The sequence below is a fragment of the Physeter macrocephalus genome, chromosome 20 (genome assembly GCF_002837175.3).
Source record: "Physeter macrocephalus isolate SW-GA chromosome 20, ASM283717v5, whole genome shotgun sequence".
Lineage (NCBI taxonomy): Eukaryota > Metazoa > Chordata > Mammalia > Artiodactyla > Physeteridae > Physeter > Physeter macrocephalus.
The window spans coordinates 86660010-86675095 of record NC_041233.1 but is presented as its reverse complement, the minus strand read 5'-3'; the positions used below and the strand labels follow the sequence as shown (position 1 = coordinate 86675095).

The 15086-nt window shown below is 39.6% G+C and overlaps 1 protein-coding gene across 1 annotated transcript in view; it reads left to right on the top strand.

Moving 5' to 3' along the window:
• HOOK3 (hook microtubule tethering protein 3) overlaps window positions 1–15086 on the top strand; it is a 111301-nt gene that overhangs the window by 79227 nt on the left and 16988 nt on the right. The window contains exons 15-17 of the mRNA XM_024131556.3: window positions 2520–2660; window positions 6900–6987; window positions 11508–11542. Of these exons, the coding sequence (XP_023987324.1) occupies window positions 2520–2660; window positions 6900–6987; window positions 11508–11542 (264 nt within the window). The remainder of the gene's footprint in view (window positions 1–2519; window positions 2661–6899; window positions 6988–11507; window positions 11543–15086) is intronic.

Here is a 15086-nt window from a genome sequence, read left to right as displayed (position 1 = left end):
GGAAGCATCTTGTATACCTTTTACTTTTCTGCCATCTGACATGGTACTTTATTATTGGACCAATAAAGTTTGTTGAATGAATTAAATACACTTTTTTTTTTTTTTTTTTTTTTTTTTGCGTTATGCGGGCCTCTCACTGTTGTGGCCTCTCCCGTTGCGGAGCACAGGCTCCAGACGCGCAGGCTCCACGGCATGTGGGATCTTCCCGGACCGGGGCACGAACCCGTGTCCCCTGCATCGGCAGGCGGGCCCCCAACCACTGCGCCACCAGGGAAGCCCCAAATACACTTATTTTTATGAATATTTATAAATAAATGGTTATGTCCAAAAAACATATTTTAAGGAAGCTTATAGGTAATGCAGTTAGAGTTTTAAGTTCTGAGACAAAAGAACAGTGATAAAAATTCAACAAATAAAATGGGTTTTATTGAGTATTACTCAGTACAAATTAAAATATTCTCTGTGTCTAGAATATGTCTAGAAGAGCTATCAAGAAAATGAAATAGTACAAAGGATGAAATTTCTCAATATGTATCATAGACAGTGGATCTGTATTCTTGATGCATAATGAAATTTGCTTTTCCAGTTTGCAAAAATCCGTTAAAAGTGATGATTTTCACTGATGTTAAGGATGTGGAGAAATTGGAAACCTCATAAACTAGGAGTAAAAGATTAAAGTGATACAATCTTTTTCAAGTGAAATATAATTGACGTATAACTGTGTAACAGCTTTAGGTATACAACATAATGATTTGCTATGTGTGTATGTTGTGAAATTATTACTGTATTAAGTCTAGTTAATATCCATCACCACACATAATTACCAAAAAATTTCTTTTCTTGTGGTTGTACAACTTTTCTTTTGAGCAGTTTGGCAGAATGTGTATGTTGTCTAAAAAATGTGCCCATTGGGGCTTCCCTGGTGGCGCAATGGTTGAGAGTCCGCTTGCCGATGCAGGGGACAAGGGTTCGTGCCCCGGTCCGGGAAGATCCCACGTGCCGCAGAGCAGCTAGGCCCGTGAGCCATGGCCGCTGAGCCTGCGCGTCTGGAGCCTGTGCTCCGCAACGGGAGAGGCCACAGCAGTGAGAGGCCCCCGTACCGCAAAAAAAAAAAAAAAAAAAAAAGTGCCTACCTTTTGACAGAAAAATTACTTTTCTGAGAATTAATTCTGAGGAAATACCCAGGGATATACACAAAAGGATATTTATAAAGCTAATCATTAATAACATGTTAAAGTTCAAAATTGGTAATAATCTAAATGCCCAATAATTGGGCGTGAATTCAATAATGATCGTCTATATATTTTAACATGTCATTTAAAATATTAAAGTTTAAAATTTAATGCTATGAAAAGATTGTGAAAAGTTAAGTATAAATAGCAGATACCAATGTAACAGGTACTGTGAGATTCATTTTTACAAGTGTTTGCATGTTTGTATGTATGCATAAAGTTAGAAGGCTGTATTTCAGCAGTAATTATTTTGCACTGCAGGGTTATGGAGGGTTTGTATTTCCTTCTCATTTATCTTTTTTTCACCCTACAATGAGCTTGTTTTACTTTGTAATTGACAAATATGATGAAGTCATTTTTTTCAATTTACAAAATACATCAAGTTCTGTGTAACTGCTTGAGTTGGGTTACGGATTTGACTCTCATCTTTTCAATAGCAAAAGTTAAAATACTTTATAAGGTTTACAGTGTTTACAAAATAAGAGCAGAATGTTTTGTGTGTGTTTGATATTTCGCTTTTGTTTTTTCTTTTTCATGAGAAGCACAGTTTTTCATAGCATCTGGTATGGATAGTAATATCTTCTTCATGCGGCCCTCTAGAGATGACCCTCTCTAACATAAAGGATGAATTCTATCTTCAAGACGTATATCTTCAATGATATCGTCATGTGAATTAATGTTCAATTATATCATCCCTGCAGTTTGCATAGTGGCAAGTTTTGTGTGGCTGTTGCTTTTAGCATCCCTCAGTGTAAGCATTTGGCATCACGCAAAGAGCCCAAAACCATGCAGTCCAGTAAGCTGGCTCTGATCATCTGTCTTGTTACAAGACTACAGTTTTACCGTATCTACAGGAATGGATGGACTGCATGTCTTGAAGGCATTCTTCGTTGAATGTTACATCTTGCCACTAAATTATGGGTAATGTAAGAGCATAGCATTAGAGATGATGTTTTGTTGACGAGAACCAAAGAACAAATACATAGGTGCATTCACAGCTTAAATGCTTAAATCATTCACAGCTTAAATGCTTAAATCAGAAAGGAAATAGGGTTTTGAAACCTCATTCATTACAAGTCATGCTATTTGGGGATTCTATTATCTTCAGATTGTCCATTCTAAAAAGAAAGTGCTTAAGACCTGAAATGTAATGTCTCAGCCAGTTACAACAGGAGCTAAATTCTTTCCAGGTACTTTGTTTTTCATTTCTGTTCTACGTATTAAATCTATAACAGTGCGTAGCTGGATTTTGATAACTACGTTAATCCGTTTTTCTTCTGCTCTCAGGGAGAAACTTATTCGTCTTCAGCATGAGAATAAGATGTTAAAAATTAACCAAGAGGGTTCAGACAATGAAAAAATCGCCTTATTGCAGAGCCTTCTAGATGATGCCAGCCTACGCAAGAATGAACTGGAGACAGAGAACAGGTAGGAGGCACGTGGCGGCAGCTTAGACTCAGGTTTTCTCTATTCACCTTGATTTTGATTCCCTTAAACAAAGGTTTGAGTTGTGGTTTGAAAAGTGAAAGTGTGTTATTCCATTTCATTTCAAGAGTACTTTTTTCCACTTTTCCACTTACGGGCAAATTTGCCCAAAAGTATAGTCTCTCTGGAATAGCATTCCCATCTTTAGCTCTTCTGGCAAAATGATACCAAAATCCTACCATTTTCCCTTTTTAATCACTAATTAAAACTAGAGGATTAAAAAAAGTCACGATTTATTCACAGTCTTTCGAGACAATTTTACTTCATAGTCATGCTTATATTAGTAGAGTTTGCCCTGTTTTTACAAGCTAATGTTTCAAAGAATTGACTGGTATGAGGAAAACAGTAGGATCCATCATGATTCAATTGATAGGGCTCTTTTTTTAATCTTTTATTTCTTGTGACTCTGATAGGAAGTCATCCATCTTATGAACAACTCAATTATTTTGAGAATTTAGAATCAGCAAATTTAACAAAATATCACTTTTCTGCTTGTAAGTTTTAAGAGTATTGCAGTAGGCAGTTTGTCCAAACTACTTTTAAACCAGTAGCTTGCTCTGGCAAGGGCTACTTTTATATTTTATTGTGACAATCCTCTGATTCTTTTCCTTTTTGGAAATGTTTCTTAAATACCAGACATATGATGTCTTTTCTTTTTCTTAGAGCTGTGATATTCTGTCATTTGTGAGGGATTTGACAATTTTATAAATAGTTTGACAGTTTATGTGATATTACAGATTCTTTGCTTATTCTGCCTGATTGATTTGGCATTTCCCAGGTGTGAGTCAGTCTTAAGAGTCAAAATTGTTATGATAGTTTTACATATCCTACCCTTGTTCCTGTAACTTTAATTTTTAATGCTGCTGAGGGAGAATCAGCAAACAGTGTAAATACCAGGGTGATTATTAGAGCATAATTAAGCATGAACGTAAGGAGACATTTTTATATCAATTCTTAGGAGCATAGATAATGAATACTTTTTAAAAATACTTAGAAAAAGTGGAAAAAGAGAAAGAGGAGGAATGGGAATTGTAGAACACAGCAGGCAATCATGCAGAGCCCATGGTGAGAGCACCTTGAGTTACCTGCTTCATCCTTGGCCTCCACTGTCTTTTAGCATCTTAGTGGGGAGAGCCTTCTCCCAACACTAATTTCTTATCAGTGAATCAACACCTACAACGTCTTCTGTAACACTTTGCCTTGTTTTTCACAGACCTTACAGCTATTACTCTTTCTCCAAAATGGAACAGCTAGTTGTCATTCGTAGAGGACTCGGGCATGTAGATGACTGGTTACCTCCTAAATCCCTGTTATTTACAGCTGTGTTTGTTTATTAAATTACAACACTGATGATAACTTACCTTTAGATTATAGCCATCTGTGGGTATTATGATCTGTAACAGTAATACTAGTAATAAGAGCATCTAACATTTATTAAACTGCTGTTCCAAACACGTTCTAGTGTTGTTCCAAACATTGTGCTAAGTGTTTTAAACATGTGGTCTCACTTTATTAAAGTTTTACACATGTAGGAATTTGGGCTGAGACCCAGGCTACCAGACTCCAAAGCCTCTACTTAACCTTTCTTGCCAGTTTATCTTCTGCCACATTTATAAAACTTTTTTTCCCTGTCTTCTCCTCACAGGATGCTTTTCTCTTAAGTGAGTTATCATAAATTTGTTCTTACTGGGTTTAATAAGTGTTTACATTACCTGGTCTGTACCTTAACCTCTTACTCTTTGACAGCACTGGGTTAGCACCAAGAAAGCAGAGTTTCAGTTCTACTTAGTCTCATAACTGTATGACCTTAAATACAATTTGCTCACCACCATATGTCACCTTAGAAGGAGAGGTTTGTAGTAAACCTCCAAAGTCCTTTCCAGCTAGTTTTCCCAACAAGTTGGTATTTGTTAAAATCTGTAATACCTGTTGACCCTCAGGCAATGTAAGGAGAGGCATGAAGGGTCGAGAACAGCTTGGGGGGCTCTCTGGAAGCACCTGTGATCTCCTTCCCTTCCCTCTCAGAGTAGATTGTGATCTCAAGCTCACCCTCTCCCTACACCCTCTTGACAACTATATGTAATTAGACTTGAATTAAAATGTTGATTAACTGAACCCTTGAAGGGGGAGAAAGAAAGTAGAGGCATTTATAGAGTACCTGCTATGTGCACACCCTTTATATATTATCTCACTTAGTTTTCTAAACAACCCCATGAGGTCAGCATTATTATCCTCATTTATTTTGTAGTTGAAATTTTTTCGTATATATTTACATATATTTTTGTAGTTTCATACATGTGTGTGTACATGTACGCTCCATGCTTTAATCGATACGTTAGACTATGTTTTATGACATTTACGATGGCCTCCACCTAGTAACAATATTTTTTGACTGAATAATTTCAAAAATGTCTAAGATGGATAGTTGAAAGAGTCTTATAGTTTGATATATTTTTCATATTGCTTCCTGAGAAGATTCAACAAAGTTACAGTTAGCAACGTACTTATGTACCCTGTTCCATATTGAATATGAGTTTTCAGATAATTCTTCCACTGAGTAAAAAAACAGATTCCTTTGTGTGAAAAACATCAGTTATTGTTATAGATTTATTGCCTTTTTACTGTGGTTCTCACTAAATTATAGAACCTAGAGGTTTACAGTAAGAATTTCTTATAACTTGTTGAGTAAAAAAAATTTCTTACTGATCTTCTTGGCTATTTGGATTCTAAATATTCATTGCCCCCTTTTGTCCTGAATTGGGAGCAATCTGGCTTTTACTCAGGTACTTGCTAGCCAGTCCAGTGGGAGCATTTAGGACGTTCTCTCTCCTCGCCTCTTTACTGTTTTCATTGTGGATCGTTTCCCCTTCCTCAGACTTGTTCTCAGTCTCCGGAACAGCCCTCGCTTGTGTCTCCCCCAGTCCTTGGATGACTGTCCAGGGCAAGGCTCCTCCTTCTGCCCTTTGCTTGGTGGCCTGCCGTGGCCCCTCTTGCCCCTCCTCTGAGCTGGTTCACGTTCTTTCTGGCCACTGTTACCCATGCTCGTGGCTTCAGTCATCATCACTTCATTTTCGACAAATACCAAATGAAGTCCTTTGTGCTTCTTGCTCAGCCTGCTCCTCCTGTATTCCCTTTCCCAGTAAATGGTCCTTGGTAGCTCAGACCGGACACCTAAGTTACTTTTTGCTCCTTGTTTTCCTTTGCAGTTTCCGTGCACCCCGCCTCTGCCCCCTTCTGTTTCAGGGGGAGGCGTGATCACTGTTCCGGCCCCAGTGGGGCTTCCCAGACAGTCTCCTCCACTTTCACACCAGCGTGATCTTTCTGAAACACTGTCTGATCTTCCACATCGTCCAAGACCTACTGGTGCCCTGAATGTCGCCTCCTAATGATCTAGAGAATTTATGGTGATTGAGCTCCAGAATCAGCATTTTTAAAGGCTGCCTGGGCTATTCCCGTCCCAACGAAATTTTAGGCCCGATTATAGGATAAATAAAAATACATTTGCATTTCTCAGAGGGGTGTCCCAGCCTCTCCTTTTCTCCTCTGGTTTCATCACCAGCCTTCCTTTGCCTCGTAACTTGGTCTTCAGCCATACAGTTCCTGAACTCTTCGTACCCGCTCCCTTTCTGTGTGCTTTGGACGTGCTGAATCCTCGGTCTTGGATCCCCTTTCCACCCTTAACCACATAAGCGTTTTATTTACTGTCTGGTCTCCATTCAAGTGAAGCCCAACTCCTCCACCCAGTTAGGTGCAGTCCTAGCTTCTTTGAGCAGCCGTCACTCCTCTGTGTACCTCTGTGTGCTGTGTTGAAGTATTTAGCTCGTATTTTATTTCTTTACTTTTTGTCTCCCCACTAAATTCGAGTGCAAAGGTCTGTTAACACTATGCTGAGTGTGGTGCCTGACACTCAGTTTGAATAAACCTATAGTGAAGTGAATTTCAGATAAATATATGTATATAAATATGCCAGCTCAACAAAATGTGTCCACCAAAACACTGCATTGGATATCATCATAGAAATTTTAAGCAATACAAAAAACAACCAGAAAAGTGAGCTACTATGACTATAACACGAGACTTTGTTTTTCTCATTATACTGTTTCTCTAACCAATGTGAAAACCTAAGGCAAAAGGCATAAGTTTAGTCAGAACTTGGAAAATTAATGTACCTTTGATTTCTAGGCTGGTGAATCAAAGACTTCTGGAAATACAGTCACAAGTCGAAGAATTGCAAAAATCTTTACAGGATCAAGGCTCAAAGGCAGAAGATGTAAGTCTTAATATGTACCAGTGATGGTCCAACAGTTTCATAACGTTAAGAAAAGCTATAACTTTTATTTTTTATTTGATGGTCTGTATCAAAATAATTGTAATTATAGTGGTTATAGAAAAGAAACAGTGTTTTCCTTTTACTAACATTCCTTATAAAAAGGACCAGACAGTACTTTATTGTCTCTTTCAGATTCACCCTGCTGGGAATTAGAAGTTCACTTGTAGTTATCAGCTAAAGAATTAAGTGGGGTTTTATGTTTTACATGTGCTCACCTCAGTATTCAGAGTATAGGTTTTTCCCTCTGATCAAAAACAAAAAAATGCTGATAGAAACTTAGCATGTTCAAGTAGCAATGTTTGTTGTAAAATTGCTTTTAAGAAAATAATGCCATTTCTAAAATCCTACCATCTCTAGGTTTATGAATCCCTTTCTCCCACTGCCCCCCCACCACACACACACACACACACTCGCACACACACACGCACATACACACACACACACACACACACACACACACACACACACACTCACACTCCCCTGCCCCCGCTTGCGTGCACGCGCTCTCTCTCTCTCTCTCAAATATAAGCGCACTGCCCTATTTTAATATTCCCTTAGCACTCTGCCCCTGTCCTAGCCCTGCCTGCTTGGCGGGCACTCAGCTAGAAAAGAGTAAGTGTGCCGAGGCGGAAGCAGGGTCCTCCCCACCTCCGCGTGCTCACCGCTCCTCACAGTGAGCTGAGGCAGCTCATAGTAGTCAGTCCCTGACGCGGGCGTAAATCAATCGTGTTTTGCAAATCCCTTACGTTTAATGAGCTGTATACAATAGAGCTGCACCTGTAAAAGGGCTCAAAACTAGTGTGAAGAGGGGATAACAACTGAAGTTTAATCATTGCTTCAGTCAGTTGGTAACTTTTTTCCTTTTGCCAGAGTAATTGGCTGTAAACTCTGGCTTTTGAGTATAAACCTATTTGGTTGTTTTCATTGTTAGAGTCATTTGGGGCACTCATCGTCAAAACTGTAGACACATCTAGTTCCGTCCAGCCTTAGTAACGTAAGAGGGTGTAAAAACAAAACAGCATATTACTTAAAACCTGAGAGTGCGAGGTATAAAAAGCTCCCTGGTGACCTAATTTTATGAGTTTCTTACGCACCCATGTGGCTTATGTTGGCAGCGTGCTCTCTGAGATGACGGGCTGTAATTTATCCTCTGATGTGGTGGTGGTTCTTCTTAGATCCCCACATTGATTCCCAGTTCCTAAAATTCTCACCAACATTTAAACCACATCATCCCCTTATTAAAATGGAAGTAGTTTGAAATACCACGGTTTACTTTCAAGCATGCCTTTATCCAGAATGCTAAATCACAAGCAAAACTACCATTCGTGTATGAAAATACTAGTAAAACTAAGAGGGTCTTAGCAGTGAGTCAAAACGGGTAACATTTCTTAGTTCAGTGAAATCACTAGGTCCCTTAAACTGAGGTAAATGTAGACTTCGTTTTGGTCTCGAAAACTTTGAGGAGACTTTCTGTTGATTTGTTATGGTAGAGAGGGGAAGGGTGTGCAGATCCTAGGAAGTAAAAGTGGCGAAACATCAGTATCCACTCAACCTTAGTGTTAGAGTATAATAACCATTATACTTGCTGTTCTTACTTTCATATTTAAACATACAGAAAGGTATTTATTCTGTAAAAAAAATTTTTACATAGCCTGATTAGGTATCATTGTGGCTATCAAATCTAATTAAATATGCTGTGTCATTGCTTTAAGAGGCCATATTTCAGAAATGAGTTCCCAGGCCTAAAAGTACTATTTGCATAAATTAGTCAATTTATTTGACTGCTCAGATGCTAATGAGATGTGCTACTCTAAATTCTTGAAAATTCTCTCAGAGCTGTTTTCTCTGTAAAGATTCAGATAGAAACTTGCCTCATTCTGAAGGTGGGCTCAGCATAATGTGGAGAAGAGTGTGATCCACGACATGTGGTTCTTCCCACAGCAGGTGTTCAATGTTGTTGTCTCCTCTCTTTTCACCCAACCTACAGTGTTGCTTCTCAGGAATATGTAATGCACAGAGCAACCTGCCAAATGGAATTGATCCTCTCTAAAGAACAACGTAATTTCTGCCCATTTCTGTTATCAAAAGCACAGTCCTTTCATGTGACCTTAAGTCAGAGTAGCATGATTTGCACATTTTTATTATTATTTTTATGTCATTTATTTTTAGCATGGAAGCAGAAAAGCATTGTTATATCCAGGCATATGGATAATTTGAGCTAGCCACAGTGTATAAAACTCCAAAGAACAAGACAGGATGAGGAGACCATAGAAGAAAGAAAAATGTACATTTTTGAAAAAAAATGCGTGTCTTTTACTTCTGTTCATGAATTACTAAATCGTTCCTTCTATTGGCTGCTGTGTTTGCTTCATACTAATATGTCCTCTCTGTCTCTTGGCATGGTTTCTGCTCAAGGCTATTGTAAGTATGGCTTCCTATTCATTTCTATATATTGAACAGTTTTTTAATTTATACATTATCTGCCATCATAGTTGATGTGGTTGAAATTTTAAATTAACAGGAGTTTTATGCAAAAGGAATATACCAATATTACTTATAGGTTTATGCCCTTTACAATTAAGATGCTTAAAAGATATCAAAAACCTAACAGGTCAGGCTAAAAGGAACTCTGCTCCTTTTTTCTCCCATCCCACTCCTACCCCCATTGTTATAACTAGTTTGTTTTTATAAAGTATTTTGAAGCTAGCTTGCTGTCACAGTCTGGCCTCCTGCTGCCACATTTTATGAGAGTAACAGTCTTCCACTGGAGAGGCTTCCCTGGAGGTGAAGACTGTGCATAGACTCCGGGGTCTGGCAGGCCTGGGTTTTAACTTGGGATCTGCTCTGGAAAGCTCCTGGATATCTCCCCAGCCTCACCTCCCTCAGCCATGAGATGGGGCTGGTATTACTCACGGTTGTGAGGTTGACATGAGACAGTGCACATGACAAACTTTAGTGAGTGCCTGGCATATTAACTGCTCATTACATAATCATTTTATTATATATTATCTCAGATTTAAAAATTAATTTTGCTTAGAGCCTAATCAAGACAGAAATGCACAATTAAAGCTAAGGTGTTTTTTAAAGTATTTTCATTTTACCCTCTGTACTGGAGAAGGAACAAGCAGTAATCAAAAGTCAACAGGGTTGAGGCTTCCCTGGTGGCGCAGTGGTTGAGAGTCCACCTGCCAGTGCAGGGGACATGGGTTCGAGCCCCGGTCCGGGAAGATCCCACATGCCGCAGAGCGGCTAGGCCCGTGAGCCATGGCCGCCGAGCATGTGCTCTTAGCCCTCGAGCCACAACTATTGAGCCTGCGTGCCACAACTGCTGAGCCTGCATGCCACAACTACTGAAGCCCACACACCTAGAGCCCATGCTCTTCAACAAGAGAAGCCACCGCAATGAGAAGCCCGCGTGCAGCAACGAAGACCCAACGCAGCCAAAAATAAATAAATAAAATAAATAAATTTATTAAAAAATAAAAAATCAACAGGGTTATCATCTTTCTCTATGTTTGGGGGAAGCAGTGGTAGAGGACATTGTGGTCCACTAACCTAGCTGTAGTTGACATTCTCAGCAAAAAAGTGCATTTGAATAGTCCAGAGCTGTGTCAGAATGGGCTTGAATAAGCGATGACAGTAATCACTATCAAGTCAGGGGACTGAAAGTGGAAGAGCCCGGTGTGGCGGGTATGTTCCCCTCCGTGCTGCTCTTGACTGATTGGACAGTTTGTTTCCTAAGTCCGTATTATTTGGGTTTGGCTGAATTAATTATGTAACTATTTATCTCAACGTGAACTGTTTCACAGAACTCACTAGTAATGTGTACCCTACAAGCGTTGAGTTTAATTATGAAACCTGGTGGTCCTGTATGGAATGCCGTTATTCTTTGTTTATTTTAGGTCAGTTCTGATCTCCTCCTTCTCAGGAGACTCTTTTTTTAAATACCCAGTCAAAGCTGCATTCTCCAGCATATTAAATGCTGTGCATATCCCATCTGTCACGTTCCTATCCTGTCACATAAACTATTTGCAACCTGTGCATATCAGAAACTTCTGATTAATTCAGTAAGTGTTTACAGAAGTCGATCCCATGATGCAAGGAAAATATAGCAGGTAAAAAGTGTCTTAGGGACAGTCTATTATTATTAGAGTTCTACTTGCCTATTGCATACAGGAATATTAGGTCTGTACATAAGAGGCTTTTTTATTCATTTCCCTGACTGTAAATAGAGAATTCAGACATACAGTTTATGGGTATTTTATACTGATCGTTGTTATCACTTATAGGCTGCTGTCTGCCTTATCAAAGAGAAATAAACTTGGGTACATTGTGTATTTTCAGCTCTTTGACTAGAGAACTTACTGAGGGCTCACTCAGTTATTTACTACTGTATTCTTAATTTTTTTTTATTAGTTAAAATGTTAAGTAATAAACTATATTTTATTTTCCATTTTCAGTCAGTTCTTCTAAAAAAGAAGCTTGAAGAACATCTGTAAGTATAAAAGCTATTGAGGCTCATTGTTACATTGTCCAGTGAAACATCAGTGTTTTGTGTTGGTGGTTACAGAGTATCTAGGCAGTGGCATGGGTGGCCCTGAAGGTATAGAAGATTATAAGAGGCATTAATAGTATCTAAAGGGTCATCTTCACCCCAGGTCCTCAAATCAAAACAATTACTGTGTTAGAACTCTTTTCTCAAGTGAGATTCCAGGGTTTTATATCTTCACGATAGTATTTAACAATCCCAGTTAGGAGTGTGGGACCCTCTGGATCGGCGGTCAGAAATGTGTTCTATAAGGAACAGAGTAGTTGCTTTAGGCTTTGCAAACAGTGGTCTGTGTCACAACCACTTACCTCTGAGGTTCGAGAGCGGCCACAGACAGTATGTAAACCAGAACTGTGACTGTCCCAACCAAGCTTTCTATGCAGGAACGGGCCGCGGGCTGAATTTTCCAGCTCTAGGGTCTGGCCAGCCGAAGCTTCCTTTTTATGTAAATGTTTTAAAGTATTATTAAGCTTATCAATAGCAGGTTTTCAAACATTTCCTTGAATTGCAAACATACCTGACCATGACTTTTTGATCTAAAAGATTAAATTTTTAAATATCCCAGTTGTTTTCTCATGAAGAAGAAATCTTCTTCCATATCTGAGGTTGACAATGTTAGGAGTGTTTTGTAATTTTTCTTGCGCCCAGTAACTGCTGTAACCCTTCCTGTCACCCTCTGGCAAAACTCTGTCCTTGCAGACATTGAGTGTGGGTGCCCGTGGATTGCCAGCCTGGTGGAGCGTTACAGGGTTAGACTGTGGTAAACAGACATCCTGGGTACCCTACTGATCATTGGGAAGAATTCTGTAGTCTGGCAGTTTGCTGCATGCTATCCTGATTCCTTCCTTCCTTCCTTCCTTCCTTCCTTCCTTCCTTCCTTCCTTCCTTCTTCCTTTCCTTTCCCTTCCCTTCCCTTCCCTTCCCTTCCCTTCTCTTCCCCTTTCCTTCCCTTCCCCTTTCCTTTCCTTTCCTATATAGGAAAGTGAGACACTCCTAGGGCAAGTCTAACACTGGGCAGGTTCTTAAAATACTAGAAAAGCACCTGTCACCTTCCAGCCACTGTGAGGTTACCTGCAGTGAGAATTTAGTGTTGAATTCTGTCCTTTTTTCATTTCCTATCCCTTAATTGCAGAAAATAGAATACCTGTTGTTTCATAAAACTACTGTCTGACCATTGTTCTGTGTTCATTTACATGGTAAAAATCTTCATCAAAAAGAATTTATTAGTGAAGATGAGGCCTGTATTAGTTTCCTGTGGCTGCCGTAACAAATTACCACAAACTGCAAGGCTAAAAACAACAGAAATTTATTCTCTAACAGTTTTTGAGGCTAGAAGTCTGAAATCAGGGTATCAGCAGGATTGGTTCTTTCTAGAAGTTCTAATGGAGTATCTGTTCCATACCCCTCTGCTAGCTTCTGGTGGCTGCCAGCAACCCTTGGTGTTCCTTGGTGTATAGATGCAATCTCTCTCTCCATCTTCACGTGGCCTTCTTATAAGGACACCAGTAATTGGATTAGGGCCCACCCTGATCCAGTATGACCTCATCTTAACTAAGTACATCTGCCAAGACCCTATTTCCAGATAGTGTCACATTCACAGGTTCTGGGGTTTAGGACCTCACCATATCTTTTTCAGAGACACAATTCAACCTACCACGGAGCCCACAGACATCTCAAAAGATGAATGACCGTGCAGATTTAACACTACAACAAGACTATTTTACACACAACAAATTGGTAAAATTTAAGAATCAGACATACTAAGTATTGCCAGAGATGTTGAGTGCTGGTAACTCTTATCCACTGCTGGTAGGGATATACATCAGTTTATTTAGTAAACTGCAACATGCATATATTCTGTGACCCACTGATTCTACGTTTCTATGTATACCCTAGATTCCTAGAGATGCTGTGGTCCATGTTTACCAGGAGACATTTAGAAGAAAGTGTGAAAGAACATTGGGGTTTGGGGTTTTTTTTTTGTCAGTTTCAAACATTTATTTTTAAAAAGTGACTATAAGGTGGTTTATTTAGTTATTATTCATTTCCCTCTGATGATTTTTTGTTGTTGTTATAGGCAGTGGTTGTGTGCATTGTAGGATATTCAGCAGTGTCTCTTTCCTCTCCCCACTAGAAGCCAATAACACCCTCCTAAGTTGTGACAATCAAAATTATCTCTAGACAGCCCCAAGAGGGCAAAATTGTCCCCAGCTGAAAAGCTCTGTATTTCGAGGTCCCTACCAAATGTCTCAGTTTCAGTGAGAACACAACTCTGACTAGTTGGAACTCAAATGTGTGGACTTTTGGGATTTTTTCCCTCTCAGCGCCCCAGTAATTTTTCATTCTTCTGTAGTTGTCCCTTGAAAAACCTCGTGGTGTCCATTCCTAGAAACATGCAATTTAGTATTAATCCAAACACTTAAGTGCACCCATATGCCAATTTATGGTGATCTTTTCTTACATAGCTCTTTCATCTCTTACTCTGCTTCAAAAATTCTAGCCTCATCTGCCTCCCCACGTTCTAATCTCTTTGTCCTCAGCTCCGTGGGATGGGCACACCCTTCCTGTGATCTCCTCCTGACTGCAGACAGAAAGCCAGAGAGATCATGGGGGTTCCTGCTCTTGTTTTCTTTCTCTGAGGATCAGAATCTTGTAGTGCCTATTGTCCACTTTCTGAAACAGTTGTTTTACATAGTCTGCCCAGCTTCCTACTTGTTATTAGCAGGAGAGCAAGTCCAGTAACAGTTATCCATCCCTTCATGGCCAGAAGTAGAAACAACATAGGAGCTCAAGAACACTGGGTAATGTCTGGACACACTTCAATCCTCACAAGTTGTGTCTTTAACAAGAAAGAACGTTGTTTTTTGTTTTTGTTTTTTTGCGGTACGCTGGCCTCTCACTGTTGTGGCCTCTCCCGTTGGGGAGCGCAGGCTCCGGACGCGCAGGCTCAGCGGCCATGGCTCACGGGCCCAGCCGCTCCGCGGCATGTGGGGTCCTCCCGGACCGGGGCACGAACCCATGTCCCCTGCATTGGCAGGCGGATTCTCAACCACTGCGCCACCAGGGAAGCCCAGAACATTGTTTTTAATCACAGAAAAGCAGAAACAATACAAATATCACCAACTGTAAAATGATAAATAGATTGAGATGTATTCAAACAATAGAACACTGTACAGCAATAAAAAGGTATAAACCAGGGCTAACACATGAACATAAATGAATCTCAAGAACAGAGTGTTAAGTAAAAGATGGAGGTCACAGAAAAGTACATACAGTATAATTAATGTGTAAAGTAAAAATAGGACAAAATTAAGCAATGTAGTGTTCGGGAATATACACAGAGGCCCATCACAAAAATCATGAGAATGGTTAAAATTCTTGATTTTGGTTACCACTGGGAAAGAGATAGGAACACATGGGATTTTTAAGGTTCTGGGATAATTTCTATTTCTTAACCTTTTTCTTCACTGGGCTTAGTTTTTCTTATTTA